The following is a 17838-nucleotide window of genomic DNA, read 5'->3' on the forward strand; positions in this document are numbered from 1 at the left end:
TCTTGGTTACCAAGCGATTTATTAGAGAGCCCTGTGTGAGGAATAATAGGTCGCAGTATAAAGATCAACCAGCAGCTCTTCCATAGGCGTACAATTATGTCTTAAACAAGCTGTTGCAACAGTGTCACTCATCTACATTATACAGCAGTTAGTTTCGTGTTCCAAAAACATCCTAAAGAGTGGAAACTAGCTGTGCAGGGTTAAAAGCACCGTCCGCAGGGAGCTGTGTTTGCGCTCAAGACCAATTTATTGCCGATGAACATATGGCCAATATTTTGTCTCACGTCATAGCAAGGGGAAAGCAAACACCATGCAATGTTAGCCAGTCAGCAAGAGCAAAGCCACTTGGCCAGCTATGCAAACGCTCTTGGACAATATGAGAAGAGGAGCACTTGCTTTCTGGGTATATAAACCACATCAGGCTTATCTCTGCACGCACTCCTGACTCCCATTTGGAGATATTTCATTAACTCTGCGCGCTGTCTTAACGCTGGCAACACATTCAGCCCCCTCCTGTCTAGGTAAGCGCACTGGATGCTCCAGTCAGTTTACATACAGTACTTTCTGTTTTTACAACCTAATAGACACTGCTTATTTTCTTTTGCTGCTATGTTAAGCGCATCAGCCCGCATCTTAGTCCTTAGTGTAGAATGGTCTTTTTTGAACTGTGTTTAAAATATGATGCGTATTCAGACTGTAGGCCTGTGCGTTTTCAGCCTGAAGCAGTTGATGATCATTACACACTCACGTGGGCTTCTAGTTAGACTTTATCGTTGTGACTGTACATGTGAGCGTGGCCTGCACCTTCATGTCCGAGCTCAATCAGGAGAAATCATGTCCTTATTATTTGGAAATATGTAAAAGGAAAATTGTAAACTATGTTTGTTCTGAGAAGATGTAGTGAGAAGATTGGCTTCTCCAACAGCCAACACAAAAAATAACACATGATAGATAACACACCGCCTCCATAAATGGTTACACAAGCCGTATTTAATGTACTGAAGAACGTGTGTCTTAATGTAGGATGGACATGGATAAAGATAACCTGCGTCAAAAACAATTAGTATTTCTTATATCACAACACGTGTCTAATTCCAATGCCCAATACATTCGTAACATTATTGGCTAATAGAAGTGGTCTAAATGGGTGCACACAATAAGAACCCCCTGTTGTTTCTTAAATGTGCCGGTAGAGACCGCTAGAGCTCTACAGATGTCAACAGCTGTTAATGTTATTACTGCACTCACACACAGACTGCCCAACAAGGAGGACAAGTTGTCTGTACTTGTGTCATCTAGAACGGGGCAGATCAGGTTTTCCTGGAGAGGATGATTTATTTATTTATTTATATCTGTTATTTATTCATACAAATTGTCTACACATTTAAAAATAATAGTGTCCTCCTTTTTTGGGGATTTATCTGAAGAAGTCCCAGAGACTCAAGCCATTTCTCCCTCCTCCCTGCCAATGTCAGTGCGATACTGAAATAGGAAGTGATTAAAAAATAATAAACCCCTTTTTAGCAATTCGTCTTACACAGAAAAAGATTAAGGCGAATGGCACAGCGTGGCATGAAATTCAGCGTTACAAATAAACTGGTGGTTTAACAAATGAAGGCATCTCCTCGGGGCATGGGCGCACTGCTATAATCTCGCCGTGACATGTTTAATCATTAGAGGAAAGGAGACGAATAAAGACTTTTGCCCGGGAGGGAAAGGTGGCTGGTTTTCTGTAAAAAGAAAAAAAACCAAAATGATTTCTACCCTGAAGCCAAGTCTCCCCGGGCCATGGCTTAGCCCCCATAATAAATAAACCGGACCCGCTTTACCTGCATATCATACGTAGGCTTTTAATCATGGAGGGAGGAAATCGGTCTTGTCACTCTGTACATTTATCATGGGCACCCTGAGGCAGAAGGGGTTACCTTTATCAAAGACTAACTCCCTGCCTGAGGCATCCAAACACGCTGAAATTCAGCGATTAAAGGAGGGAATGATCAACGTTATTATGGATTCTCCTGCGGCATTCTTATTTGTGCATTCAATCGAAAGATTTATTTAATCAAGAATATAAAAAGCTCTTTCTTCACTTATTTGGGAACAATCGTGGGCATGCATTTTTAGGAGGGAATTATAATTAATCATACGGGGCCCGTTTTGGGGGGTTCATCCGAAAAATTAATTGTTTTTGGATGAGTCCATTCTGCTGTACGTTTGATTGCAAAGCTGGGATCAGAAGAAAATGTAACGAGCTTTAATAATGCGCCAGTCAGCTCTGTTGCTTATAATATTAAAATGGGAGCACTGGCGAAACTGGTGATAGCATAATTATAACAGCAATGATCACATAAAAAGGTTTGTCTTGTGCAGGCTATGCACTATGCAGTTTTATGCACAAAAGTCAGATGATAAATACTATTTCAATGTATCGTTTTAGAGTCAGATGTGAAGATTAAGTGCCAACTGAACTCAAATAAGCTGGTGATGGGAAGCACCAGCCCTGCGCCCCGTATTGTCCTTTAAATCCTGATGCATCTGCAGCTCAGAGGCCCTGCTTTACCCCATCTTCTCTCTGGTTTAACACCACACACACACACACACACACACACACACACACACACACACACACACACACACACACACACACACGCACGTTTCACAGGATTGAGGATGATTTACCCACCTGGAGGGAAAAGCAGTGGAAACATATTTGCAACAATGTTTCAACTTTTTAAGTTTGTTAAACGGGATAGTTCATATTTTACAACTTAATAATTACAAGAACAACACCAATAAAGAGCTAATAATGACACAAATAATAGAAATCGATATTACATCAAAATGTATAATTGCAACGCTGTTATTAGTATTCTTAATAATTATGAGTATTAATATTATGACACAATATCCATCCTGTAAATATCAGTCTCAAAATCTGTCATGTATTTTTACACTGATGTCATTTTGTGTACATAATTGCAGCCTGAAAGCATCCTGAGCAGATTTACTGGACTGTGAACATTTCCCGGTGCTGGTCCTTGTCCCGCTCTGCAAAAACAGTCTGCACACTGGCCACAGTCAGAGTGAAAAGGCAAGCGGCCTGTTTGAACTACCTGTGAAAGTAAACAGGTAAACAGAGAGCGATAGGCTCTCCAAGTGGAGTACGTCCACTTAGCCTGTGCACATTTACCTCTTCTTGCCGAAACCCTCGGCTCAATTGATCAAATAGTACATCCCCAGCAACTGACCACAGTCTGCAGCCCAGTGCCGTTACCAATCCTACTGTGACTTCCCCCTTGTCACCGTGCCACACGCAGAAAAAACAAAGCAGAATGACACGGGTGATAAGCATGCGTGCTCTAACACACACTGATTTAGCTCCACACACTTTTGAGGCACTAAATAAGTCTCAGTGAAATAATGTCCTGCATGGGCCAAGTCAGTCTCCTGATGAGATGCGCATAGAGGCTACAGCCTGGGCCATTCCTCCGCGGTGCGTAAAGCTCTCTGGGTGTCTGCTGCGGGCTGGATGTCCCTTCATATGTCGGATTTAGCTGTGCAGCATTACTTGGTGGATCAGGTCAGTAACCTCTCTCTCCCTTATAGAAGCTCAGGCGCTGCTTCAGTTTGTCCATATAGCCCGCGCTGCTCAATGGAGCCTTTGTGGGAGGTTGAGACTTGTGATTAATTCTGCCAGTCTGGTGAAATATTTACCTCAGGTCTGTATATGTCAGCTGCACTTCTATATGGACCAGAAACCTTAGAAACTGTGTTCCAGAGACAGTCTGGAAATGATGCAATGGCAGTTTAGGTAATTATGTTCAATATTACATTGTATTGCACAATAATACGATTATACTACTATGGGAAAAAACGATATCATAATAATCATAATAATCATAAAATAATTTAGAAAGTGTCAATTCAATCAATTTAATTTAATTTCAATTCAACAATCTGTGGAACTACAAGAAACTAAAAGACACAATAATTCCTGGCTTTCCTTCATGGAGACAGACTGTGTGTGTGTGTGTGTGTGTGTGTGTGTGTGTGTGTGTGTGTGTGTGTGTGTGTGTGTGTGTGTGTGTGTGTGTGTGTGTGTGTGTGTGTGTGCTGAGATGAAGGACTTTTCCTAACATTGTGGAAGGATCCAGGAATTGAATGAAGAGATAGTCCATTTAAAGCAGTTGAATGCCATGACAACTAGGAACAACCTCAGATTTATTCCAAACAGTTAGAAAGCATTGTGCACGGGGCGTCAATCATCTATTATTTCGCCCCTGAAATAAATGCAAAAACTGCGACCGGACAAAAGCTTCCAACAGGAGCCGGACATTTGTCTACATTTCCCCCATTGTCTGCAGCTTAGCAATCGGTTTGTATTTGTGTTTGCCCGGGTCCGACCACCCAGGATGCGCAGAGGACTTGCTAAAAAACGTGAAACATTGTCACCCACATCACATACTGGATAGGAGGCAGAGGGAGGAGAACGAAAGGGAAAGTCTTGAAGGGGAGGAAAATAAAGTAACCAACAATGGTACTCGGATTTCCACAGAAAAAGCAAGATGGAGCACTTTAGAGGGGGCTCTACACACGCAGAAAACAAATATTAGGATGCGCTGCCAGGATGAAGCTGAGGAGATTAATTGAGGGAAAATGCAAACGATTTTTAAATTTGTAATAGTGTAATTGCATTATAAAGTATGCAGAAATATGTATACATAAACTGAGAAAACACTGATGTAGGCCTATTGCTTTTTTATGCTATATAGGTTATCACCATTATCATTATTATTATTATTTTATCATTATTAATAATATTATTTCTGTTATTTTTATTAAAGGTATAATCATTACAGGTATTGTTATTGTTGGCTTTATAGTCTTCATTATCAGTGTCCCATTTGGATAGGCCTACAGTCTTAAATACTTGCTTAGCGCTTTCAAACAAACAGTCCTGCTTCAGTTTCAACACAGCCTCTTGTCCTTAAGCCCTGGCAAAAATATTGACACAAAAGGTTTACATAAATTATCCCCGAATATTTGAACAATAGCCGCTCATCCTCGTGGTTCCCATCGCTAAAAAAAAATAAAAAATACCCCAAAATGCAGTTTTTTTTATGTATGAATATATTGTTGAGGAAAGTAAAAGGCAAAAGCTTCAGTGGGAGCAATTTGTTTAAACGGGATTTTTAAGTATTGTGAGTATGAAGCTACTTGGAGGTTCTTTGTATGTAAATATGGTGTAAAAAAGGCCCTCCCAGTCTTTGTAATTAATTGACACGTTATACCACTCATCATGCTCTGAAGCACCAATGGTAGAGGCTCGGATCTCCCCAAAACCCACAATTTCACATCTGCAAACACTGTCTTCATCCACTTGACTCCTAAGACCCGCCCACACGTGGCCAACCTTTCGCGTGTTTTAATGCTTTTACACTGCAGGTTCATGTGTTGAGACCAACCTTATATGGACTGATCGGACAAGGTAATGGCTTATTTCCCTCTAGCATCCAGCAGTAGCACAGTATCCATGAGCCACATATAGCACTTCAGCCACTTTGGCATTCTTCCTGGACTTACAGACACTGAATCCACTGCTACTTGCTTAGGTAATGGTTATCCACAGTGGCTGCTTTGACTGTACTTCAGCGTAGAGCGACTCTTACTCGTCCTATTTTTCCTGAAACATCGCCTCTGCTTTTTTCTTCCTAAACAGCGGATTGTCCGAAAAGCTGGTGCAGCAACTTTTCCCTGCATATTTCCCCCCACCAGAATATGTCGTTGACCAACACAAAGACGGGCTTTTCTGTAAAGGACATTTTGGACCTTCCTGACACAAATGACGAAGAAGGATCTATCACCGGAGCGGAGGAAGACACGGAGGGATCGGAGACCACGTCCACGACAAAAAACACTGGAGTTTTGGTGCAAAGTCCTCTAGAAAACGTTCCTAATCTGCCTTTAAAGAACCCCTTTTATGACAGTAGTGACAATCCTTACACACGATGGCTTGCTACTACGGACAGTATTCAATATTCATGTAAGTAGAGTCTAAGAACCCTTCTTGATCTTGTTGATAATGACTTCTGTGATATTTATAAGCTATGCGGTTACATTAAGCCATAATTGATGGCATGCAGACTCCTATTCCATCCGAACGATGCCCCTGGGTGGCGTGCAGCATTCATTTTTATGCACCGTGCACTGCTGCGCTCGTTTTGAGGCGTTTACAGCTCAACAAATGCATGCAGTGTTTAGGCTCAACGCACTTTGCATTGTAAGAATGTGATCGATAAAGCACCGTGGAAAAACAAGGAGGTTGTAAGTTATTCGGAGTATAAGCACGGTGTGAAATATAAGACTGCATTATGTGGGGATTTACAGGCAGACAATGCATCTTTTAATGCTTCACTGACTCGTTCTGCTTGTGGAGATTTGGGCTGAAGATTTTTCCACTTTAAGAATTACACTAACGAGTTCAAATTAGCCAAAATGTCCCGGTGTTTTATTATTTAGCCATTTTTATGTCTTAAAAAATGTTATCTGTGTAATCCTGTTTTGACAAGTGCTCGATCAGGTTATTTTTCTTGTTACGCAGCAGCACCATTATTTGCCAATGCACCCAAAGTTTTGATTGCTGAATAGATGGCTTGTGCTTATGATAAATGTCTCTGGGAACTTTACAACATAACATTTTGACAGTGTTTCTCCCGTTTCTTGCCGCAGTGCACGGTCTATCCGCCAGCTCTCAGGACTCGGCCAAGTCCCCGGAGCCGTCTGCGGACGATGAATCGCCGGACAACGACAAGGAAACTTCCAGCAGCGGCGGCAGCGACTCCGGCAAGAAACGGAAAAGGAGGGTGTTGTTTTCCAAGGCGCAAACCTACGAGCTGGAGCGTCGCTTCAGGCAGCAGAGGTACCTGTCCGCCCCGGAGAGGGAGCACCTGGCCAGCCTGATTCGCCTCACCCCGACCCAGGTGAAGATCTGGTTCCAGAACCACCGGTATAAGATGAAGAGAGCCCGGGCCGAGAAAGGTATGGAAGTGACCCATCTCCCTTCTCCCAGGCGGGTGGCCGTGCCCGTCTTAGTCAGGGATGGAAAGCCTTGTCACACTCTTAAAGCTCAGGACTTGGCGGCCACTTTTCAGGCCGGGATCCCCTTCTCGGCTTATAGTGCCCAGTCACTCCAACACATGCAGTATAACGCGCAGTACAGCGCCGCGGCCACGCCACAGTTCCCAGCACATCACTTGGTGCAAACGCAACAGTGGACTTGGTGAGAGAAATTATAGAGACTTGGCTTGGAGGCACGGTAGGGAGTTTCACCACAAAGCAAAGAAAAAAAATAAAACGCAAAAAACAAAAGACTTTTCATTTTTGCAGCTTGACTCATATATATATACTACCATTTTTATTCGGGGCTCATGTGTGCGCCGTGTTTACATGTTTTCGTTAAGAGAACTGGGTCCGAACCTCTCCCTTATAGATTTTATTGAGAATGTCAATGCTCTTCTTGTGAATTTTTTTGTAAAGTATGTTGTGTGTTGGTTGTAGAGATGTTTTTCTCTTTTTTTTTTCTTTTGTCCCTTCGTGTTATTATCAGCACGTACGAACCACTTTATAATTATAGAAATTTTAATTTCTTGCTTCTTTTATGGACCGAAAAAATATTTATGGCCATGAATAAACACTGGCAACTTTGCAGCTATTTTCCTTTTGTTTTTATTTCCTGTAAATATTTTGTGGCAAATGTTTGCAACCTAGAGAGCTTTAGGGAGCTTGAAGCTGAAGATTGGCCTCTATATATTTACACATTTTAAAAACAACGGGGGAGTGATTTTTGGCAAAACGTTGTGACTACACATATGTAAATAACAGTGTAGCCGCGCGATGTTGGCTAAATATCCCACATTTTTTATAAGGATTTTAAAATAAAATGCTGTGTTTTTGAAAAGAGGGTTTGGTTTATATAAGTGTCCATATTCGATTTGATCATCTCTGAAAAGACATCTAAACATCACAATGAAAGGCGAGGAGCTAAACACTATATTGTGGGACAGAATGGAGCTTGACTCTGGGAATAAATCTCTAGCGCACTTCAGTTCTTTCTTTTTAGGCAAATTTAATCCGGAGAATATTTTTTCCCAATCCGAACACCTCACTAATAAAGAGCCTAAAGTCACTTGTGAAATGGGACTAAAATCCACTCACTTAGTATAAGAGGGCTTCTTCACATAAGAAGCCTTTGAGTCAAAAGCTCTCCTTTTTGTCAGCATTCCCACTCCCGGCCTTGGGCGTAAAGTGGCAGACTGTGGGGGGAAAATCGTTTTAATGCAATAAATGTTTTGTTATCTTGTTAAGCGCTAAACTGCAAATAGAGCAGGAATAATCAATGAGTCACCAGTCTTCTTTGTTTAACCACGGCCAACGGTCAACTAAAATACGCACGGCTTAGAGGGGCTTTAACCGCCTAATAAAGTTACTTTTCATATGATCATATAACGTGTTAGCAATGACATTCCACGTTCAACTATACTTTACTCTAATAGTCACCATCTTCTTTAAAGTGAAACCAAAACAAGCACAAATGGCTCCCCAGTGACCCGTAGCGCACTGCGGATTATCAGATCCAGTCAATATCTTGGGTAAATATGATAACCTAGTAGAAAAATCTATGCATCATGTTTGTCCCGGGACAAAAATCCCACAACAGATGTTAGAGTCGCCCCTATCATCACTGAACAAACAGCCAAATTGGGCAGATTTGCTAATTATTTACAGAATTGAGTCTCAAGGGGCTACTGCTTTTGTGGGCGACGCAGACTCAATTTGTCCCGGACAGAGAGGTTTTGTGTTTCAACACTGGTTGAGCGTGTAGGTCAAATAAATCAGCAGTTTGCTTATATTTTTTCGTTTTTTATGTATTTGTGGATAAACAAGAAATTACGTGTTGCTTATATCGTGCCAATCATCGCCTATAGCAATATGAAGTATGAGGAGAAATACGATATGATATGGGAATTATGAAGTATATTGCCAGAGGTGGTGATGAAGGACTGGCTGTGATTGGATTGTTGTGGTTGATATTCTGGCTTCTTAAAAAAAAAAAAAAAAAAAAAAAAAAGGAACAAATGGGATTGAAGACTAATATTTAAAACCTCATAGAAAAATGTAGACCTTTGTGTGGCTCTTTGCCTCCAGATTTTGCCTCTGTGATGAGACAGTTTGGTGACTCTATCATTGCATAATACAGTACACGACACAACAGTAGAGACAAAAGCCCCAGCCTGGTTTTGCTGGATGTTAGAGGCGTGCATGTTAACGAGCAGCAGCAGGAGAGGGGCTGCAGACAGTGTAGATAGAGAGACTGACAGAGTTTCTTGGTGCTGTTCAGAGTCAGGGAGATGTATACTTGGGCTTTTTGTCCTGCCTGTCACTTGGTGCCATTGTGATCTTTGCTGCACACGTTGTATCCCATATGGGCAGCTGGGCTCGGACAAGGAGAAAAGGATCTCTCACAAACCCCAAATTGTATCAAGCTTTCAAATAAAGCATTGTTGTCTCTCAAAGAAAAACGAATTAAAAATTCGTGCTATATCTATTCTGGTAAAAAAAAAGAAGAAAAGAAGCCCCATTCACAGATAACAGGGAGTCCTTCTTCCTTGATAGAGCTATGCCAACAACAGCCTTCTCATTTCTCTTTCCCCTCTCTCCCCCGTTCTCCAGAGTGAAAGGCGGATTATTGTCTGTCCAAAAAAAGTCGCTCGTCACAGCGCAAAAAAACTATTTTTAATACCAGACAGTGTTCTTCCTTATTTGCTTTGAGTCCCGCTGGTATGCGTAGGCCTGTTTCTAAAATAGAATTTGCCCCCTTTAGAGTCTGTTTTATGGATTTCCGCATCAGGTGTACAACCGAGCTGCTGCGAACATTCTAAAGATTGGATTTCGCAAAACCTTTCCTGGATTTTGCTGTAAATTAGCCTATACCAAGACGCTTTTCAAGATGGTAGCAATTACACGATATGCCAATATTAAGGTTAATTAATCTAAGAGGTAAATGTTGAAGCTTCCATTTGCATTCTAATTTCATTGTGTGTCCGATGATCTGAAAGTGGTGCTGTAGGATGCAGATGTTTTTTTCATGGGAACCAAAACTGGTGATACTGGCAGGTGTTTAGTGGACTAATGCGCCAAGAGTGACTGCCGTTGGAAAAATTGAACTTAAGCCATGAAAATGGCTCTTTTATTTCTAAATGTCATATTTTATTATGCATTTATATTTATAGATCTTTTGTATTTTATTATACATTTTACAAAGCAACCCCCTTAAAATCTAAAGCATTCTGAGCCTGTTTGTCCCCAAATTTATTTTAGATTTAAACACATTTTTAGGTCCCAAAAAAATGGATTTGTGCATCCAGTCACGCTCTGTTGTGTTTGCGCCTAAACAGCGGCAAAATAAATAAATATCACTTAGTGTAAGAGCCTTTATGGTAAACTTTTACGGTGAACAATTTTCGCTTTGCAACCGTATTTTGTCATTAACGCACCAGAAAATTACACCACCCCTCTACCAGCTCAGCAACAGAGTCAGATTTATCGGAAATTGCTTTTGGCTGCTTGGAGGGATAAAACAGGCGACATTAAAACAAACATCTTGGCGTGCAGCATAGTTCAACCTGCGTGGATAACACTATTATATACCTTGGAATACAATACTTGAGGAAATATGCACTTGGGACACCATGGATCTTCGTCATCCTGCCCATTTGAACCTCGACATGAATCATTTTTCTATCGTGCACATCGCTAAATAAACGAGGATTTCAAAGCTGTAATAAGCGGTGCTTTTCATTTAAAGGAAGCTATCTGGGTTTTATTGCCTTAAAGGAGATCCAGATTAGATTCGCCACAGTGCCGATATTAAAGAGAGAGGGAGTGATGGTGGGGAAGGAGGGAGGAAGGGAGGGTGGTGGAGGCAGAGGAGGAAGTGTTGCGCCAAGCTGCCACAAGATGGAAGCAGAGGTCTTTAGTTGGCGTCATGCAGCGTTTACCTGCACATGTCCAACAGCCCAACTTCATCTAACTCCAGCACTGCAAATGACGGCCACTCAATGTCACTGAAACTGCAGAAATGAACGTGTTTTTTTTTTTTTGATGAACAGACATCCCAGCTAACTTACTTGACCGTCTTTTTAAATGCATGATCGAGGTTTATGACATTGTCATGGATCTTAAGAGCATAATCATATCGCTCTCAACAACGAACTAGACTCAACGTAAACAGTCCGCAGGCATTTAGCACTGTTTCCATTTCCAAGAGAGAGAGAGAGAGAGAGAGAGAGAGAGAGAGAGAGAGAGGCTGGGTATTTCCACGGTGTGGCGCAATAGCATAGGGGGACAAATGTGGTGCAGATTAATTCACATCAGTGAAAGTGAACAATGGAGCTGAAGTGAGGTTTTCCAAGGAAAGTCCCAGCTCAATAGTGTCCTTCACAACAAAGAAGACTTTGAGTCCTCAGCAATATAAAAAAAAAACAAAAAAAAACGTGTCACTGTTATTTCATTTCTTTTGTGAAAGGCATCATCTCGAACTAAATATGACAACAAATATCCCCTTGAAGAACTTCTAAGTGAAACAGAAGATCAGTGGAGTCTGATTGCTTTATTTAAAACCAAAACCAAAATACTTATAATCTTATACTTGGTACCTAGAATCTACTCACTTGTATTATTTACATGTCTATCACGTCCTGCACTATGTAGACTTACTAGGCTGCAAAGTGCCTGAGCACCATCATCTCCTCATGCGGAGAGGAAGTATGCAAAGCACTGCAAAATGGGTCAAATGACAAAATAAAAGGCTACCATCTTTATGCACCTGCTCGGTTCAGCATCAGTGAGCTTGCACCTGTAGGGGGCCTCATTGGGTTAGAAAGAGGCAGCAGCAGGGGGTGGAGGGATGCTGGACACGATGGAAAAGAAGAGTGAGAAAGGAAGGAAAGACATCTTTAATCTGCAAGAGTTTTGATCACTTTAATAAGGCTGGTGTGGAGAAACAAATACACAGAGAGAACAAACAGCTTCTGCACAGGATAGCACAATCACATCCAGATACTAATATTTCAAAATCTGGTCTAGGATTTCTTCTGTTTAATTTTTTTGATTTGGGAATACAGAGATGGACATCTCAAAATCTCATGAAATATCTCCAAGAGACAAGGCACGTTGCTGTGTGTGTGTGTGTGTGTGTGTGTGTGTGTGTGTGTGTGTGTGTGTGTGTGTGTGTGTGTGTGTGTGTGTGTGTGTGAACCAGAGCGAATCCACACAGCAAATCCACAAGTTTACTCAATGGGCCAGAGCATCTGCAGAGCATTGTTCAGATCAGCCTCCCGTCTGCATGAGAAGAAGCCGGTGAACACACACCATGTATCTGTGGTTTAAACAAGGAAGAAACAGAAGAGCTGCAGCTTGATGGCAGTTTTTCTGTGGATTTTAAGGAAAGAGAGAAAGATACCCACAGCATCTTTGAACATCTGCGGCTTTTGTCATGTTGTTTTCATAACATGAATAAAAATAGGATTCTTTTTGTTACTTTATCCAATTTGAAAGCAGATAATAGTCATTGATATTACACCTGCAACAGTCTGCAACCAGTCTGTTTATTTCATGACAAATAAGGAGTTAAATAATCATTGTTGCAATGTGTTTTTTCAAATGCATTCACAATTCTTAATATTTTATTATTTTTAATATATTTAATTAATGGAATTAATAACCCCTCCATCTGCTTACAATTCATATCCTTGTCTCTCGGGATCCTATACAAAAATAAATGGATCCTTATTTGGCAGTTTAGCTGGAACTGAGTGGGAGAATATACAGGGGAATAAAAAGACCAAATTTAGTTTATGGAATTGAAAGGGGAAAATCTACTGGGAAACCTTTGATCATAAAAAAATATTGTGTCATGCATTCTTCTTTACCTCATATTCTACATCTGTATCACATGCATCATTTAAATCATTTGCATGCATCCAGCAAATAAACATCCTGACAATATTGTTTAATTGCTTTTATAAATTACTCTCCTGCTACTTACTCTGAAGTGTCATGACACTTGCTTTTAGCTCCTTTTTCTCATCAGCTGTGTACAATGTTGCTCTTTCACATGCAGTTAAAACATGGCTGAGAGAAAATGTAGAACCGATTTGCTTAAGTGTCCTTGTCTCCATGTAAGGGCATTTTCACAGACTTTAAGTGTAAGTAGATGTAGAAGATATTTCTTTTAGCTCATTTCATGTTCCAAATCAGACTGAAACTGAGGCAAAGCTATACGGCAGGACTGACTAACACGCTCCAGTCAGTGTGACATTTTACTGAATACTAAAATGCTAATATTTAACCGAGTCAGTGAACAAGATCTTATAAGGGCCTCACATGGAAATAAACTTCCATTCTCGCTTATTTGGACAAGACAAAACATGCAACGGTGTTTTGCTGTGTGGAGACGCTGATAGTGCAGTTCTTAAATTGTGCTAGCAGTAGGTCTGAGTTTAAAGTACTGCAGATGAGCAGCAGCCAGTTTAGAGTCATCTCTGTGAGAAAGCAGTGAGCGTCAAGGTTCTTGACTTTGCTGAATGTTGAGATTAGGAAAACAACAGAGTCTGCAGAGTATCATGATCTGATCTGGTAGCGTGTTCAGACACAGCAGCTTTTTTTTTTCTTTTCTTCCCAGGTACCTTTCTCCATCTGTCTATCAGTAATCCATGACTGCAGCCATCTAAAAACATACCATGGTGAATAAATAAAGGACTACAGAAAATCATATTGGCTTTTTGTTGTGGTCACTTTTGTCTACAGAGTGGGTTTATAATGTATTGGAAGGTCATTTTTAACATTTTGAAGTTATTGCTATACTGTATGTATCAATAGGAAAATAATAAAAAATAGTTTCATAGCTTCATTGTTCATTTAAAAAGCATACAATCTCACCAGATGTATTCAGTATATATCATTCTTTATTTCATCATCATTTATCTTCTATACCCTATCTATTTCTCTGAGAGTCAATGACAAAGCAATGTGACAGTCAGTGTAAAAAAAAAATGTTGGGAGCTTTTTGAGAGCTATTAACAACTAAATGTGCCTCAAGCAGGACTGTTTCATTCAGAGTCCTCCTGCTCTCACTCTGGTACATTACCGGGGAAAATATGATCTATATATAACCATTCATCCATCATTACTGAATCAATGTACAAGGAAAAAGTTGGACAAATATAGTGACCATTAATTAGTTTTATGCCATGACCTGGCATGTCAAATCTCATGCCAATTGTTATTTTTTTAATTTTATTTTTTACATTTGTAAAAGTTAGTTACTCTGCATTATTCTAATGAAGTTTGTTTCTTTGCTGCCATACAATGCTGCCTATCAATCTGTTAACAATGTCGTCTTGGAACAAATATTTCTTCCATAAAAATAATAGGTCAGCTACACAAACTGGTTCTCATGCTGTCATATAAATATATTATTACTGTAAGGAGATGTTAACATATTCCTGAAAGAAACTTTAAATAAGACAAAAGTCAATTTAGTTTCAAGTTGCAGTGTCTGCATTATGTTTCTCACACACTCTTATGCTTGGCTAATACACTGGCTCATGACAAAAGCAGACTGACAGTCTTGGTGGAACAAAGAACTGAATTTTACACAAGGGGACTTTTAATGGCTAAAAAATCATAATAATTACAGACCACGTGAGGTGTTCATGACACTCTTTGTAATGGACTGAAACTGTGATAGACAACAGCGACCAAATGTTTATTGTCTACTGGATCAATTTTTTAGATTAGGAGACACGTTCTTTCAATTGCTTTTGTTCAATTTGACCGTTGTGGTATTTTATGTAGATTTGACACTTTAAAAAAAACGGCCACATTTTAATGACATTGTGCAAAAAACAAACATGTTTTTATCCCATTCTATGTACAAGATCAGAGAAATTAATGCTATTCAATGTCATTGTTTTAATGTAATTTATTTCCTTTTTCAATTATTCAATACATTTGTGTTGCTCAAAGAAGAAGACCAACATACATATGACAAACATGTCATGTACTCAAACATATATATATATATATATATATATATATATATATATATATATATATATATATATATATATATATATATATATATATATATATATATATTAAAATTGCTAGCTTAAAATTGATAGCCATTTCTTGCAGGTAAATTCATACCTACAATGCATGATAATGAATATTTAGAGCCAACTTGTCTCAAAGTGTTCCATCTCTTACATCTGTGAGCTCTTTTATTAAAAGTTGTGCTGCTGTGTTATGATATGCAAATTGCCATATGGTCTTATTTCCTTTTGTCTTCTCTTTCTCAATGTTCCATCTTAGGACTTGAATTGTCTTGTATAAAACCCACAGTCCGCTGCAGTCAGATGGGCTGGATGGGGGACAGCGCCAACAATCAGGTTCCCAGAGTTGAGTGTTTATGCCTTTCACTTAATGGATTGTCTCACCTTCTTCAGAGGATGAACATGAGGTGCTTGAGATGCCAACACTGCAAATGGATCCTGGGGCTTTGAGCCTCATAACAGCTAGCCATCATCTGTTTCAGACATGCTTCAATCAGCATCCGTGATGATCAAAGAGCAACAATGTGGCAGCAATGCGTTTTACCAATTCAAGTTGCCTAATTAACTTCCTGGACAAAGAGGATGTAAAATATGTGTAGCACGTTGTGCCCATCATGTGTTTGTGCACTTGTATTGTGGTGAATTTATAATGTGTTTCGGAGCTATCTTCACTAAATGGAAAATACATTAAAAAAAAAGAAGCTTCTCCATGATATTTCGTTCTCGTGGACTTGCTTTGCTGAATAGGTGCAGTATTTCTACATGAGCCGATCAATGCACGGTCTGACTTTCTTGTATCATGTTTCACAGTCAGTATTTATGCTCCTTGTGATGCGTGAGATGGAAGCAATAACCTTGAACGTATTTGTCTTCTATAGTCACAGATACAATCCCATGTTTTCATCCACACAAAGGCGATGCAGTAGCACACACAACCTCCCATCAACCCACTGTCCTTTGCTTGCTACTTGTAGGGTAACCCAGCTGAGTCAATTAATGGGTAGTATCACATTCATGGCTGCCATTGCCAAAGTACACCTGAGCAAGGCACAAACCCCCATTCTGTTGCAGGGCCCCACTCAACCTGAGGGCCCCTCATATCCTCTGTGCATTGCCCTAGTTAAAATCCCATGGAGTGGTCGAGCATTTTCCATTGTTGCCCAGATTGTCCAGTTTATTCTTAACTGCCAGGTTTTCCACTGCTATTGGCTATTTTTATATATTAATTCTTATACCCTACATTTTTACTTTAGCTTTTGAGTCTTCACGAACAAAAATATCAATACATGATTGTTTATGTCTTTCTATGTACTGTGCTTTTTGTATTTTTTACAATGTATTTATTGCCATTTAATTGTTCTAAATGTATTTTTAACTTACATGTACAGCACTTCAAAGTCAAAGTTTGTTGTTTTAAAATGTACAAATTGACTAGACTTGTTCAATAAAATAAATGCCACCCTTACAATAATTTTATAGTTTTTATTTTAGGGGGTTAAAATCACAACTTGATGACACATTCATTAGGAAGAATAAATACAACAAAATGTTACATTATGTAACACAAATAACAGAAGTTTCAGGTTTATTTCCATAAAAACCTATGCATAATAAACTGTAAATAAGTATATTTACACATGTACTTGCTAATTGTACGAGACTTGCTTTTACTTCTCTACACTTCAGAGGGAAATACTGCACACTTGATTCCACATTATTTATCAGCAGTTGTTAATAGTTACTTATTGCAGAATAAGATGTAATATACAAAACACTGTAATTGAAACCACAGTATATGTAGTAGCAAGCCTACAGGTGAAAGGAACACCTACAGCTGCAGCTCATTGATACACTCTGAAATTGAATTCAGAATGAATGCCTTTACCTGTGACACCTAAGTGAATTAAAAAATGTTATACTGTATATAGTATTTGAAGTCATTTTACATTGTGGTATTACCGCCTTTACCCAAGTACAGTGTTTAAATCCCCCTCTAATTAAGTGGTGGAATTTGTGTTGAGCCGTGTGCTTTCCACCCAACAGCATGCTGGTTCATTATGATACATCAGATATTTATACATTTGAATTACCTGGGGTACACAAATGTCAAAAACAAACAACTCATGCTCAAGTTTAATACTTGAGGTCAGGATGATTAATATATGTGGGAGTTACAGAGCATGTCACTATGTTGGAAACATAGATAGGGTAAGTTATCTATGTTTCCAACATAGTGACATGCTCTTTGGGACATGTTACTTTAGGAAATGAAGAATAGTTGTAAGTGTAACAGGTATACACAATGCATTTGTGTCTTTTAAATGTAATACATGAAGTACATAATCACTGTCAAACCATTTCAGTAAATACAACAGGAATATTACTGTAAAAGCAGAGTTATTTTAGGACCTTTATTTTTAAGCATACAAAGGAACTGGGCTAGCCATCTCTAACAGAAGCACATCTGTGAACGGTTCAAATCCCCGGATGAGCTTGGAACGCTTGGGAAAAGAAATACTCTGATTAAAGGAGCCCCCTCCCTCTGCAAATGCTACTGAGATGCTCTCGAGCAAGATACTTCCCCCTCCACTGCTTAATGTCCAGCAGCAGAGCACTGCACTCTTTACTGTGAGTGTTACCTCTCCACTCTATGTGAGCCAGA

The 17838-nt window shown here is 39.6% G+C and overlaps 1 protein-coding gene across 6 annotated transcripts; it reads left to right on the plus strand.

Moving 5' to 3' along the window:
• Positions 1 to 418: 418 nt before the first annotated feature.
• On the plus strand, positions 419 to 16549 carry nkx2.2a (NK2 homeobox 2a). 6 transcript variants are annotated; one of them, XM_035994901.1, is made up of 3 exons: positions 419 to 521; positions 5720 to 6043; positions 6706 to 9110. In XM_035994901.1, exons 2-3 carry the CDS (start codon positions 5779 to 5781, stop codon positions 7281 to 7283), a joined length of 843 nt encoding a protein of 280 aa, XP_035850794.1. In that variant the 5' UTR covers positions 419 to 521; positions 5720 to 5778; the 3' UTR covers positions 7284 to 9110. The 6 variants fall into 6 exon arrangements, with proteins under 6 accessions (XP_035850794.1, XP_035850792.1, XP_035850793.1 ...); XM_035994899.1 differs by lacking the exon at positions 419 to 521 and adding an exon at positions 3329 to 3580; XM_035994900.1 differs by lacking the exon at positions 419 to 521 and adding an exon at positions 5259 to 5488.
• The last annotated feature ends 1289 nt before the right edge of the window (positions 16550 to 17838 follow it).

Source organism: Sander lucioperca, chromosome 18, assembly GCF_008315115.2.
Source record: "Sander lucioperca isolate FBNREF2018 chromosome 18, SLUC_FBN_1.2, whole genome shotgun sequence".
Lineage (NCBI taxonomy): Eukaryota > Metazoa > Chordata > Actinopteri > Perciformes > Percidae > Sander > Sander lucioperca.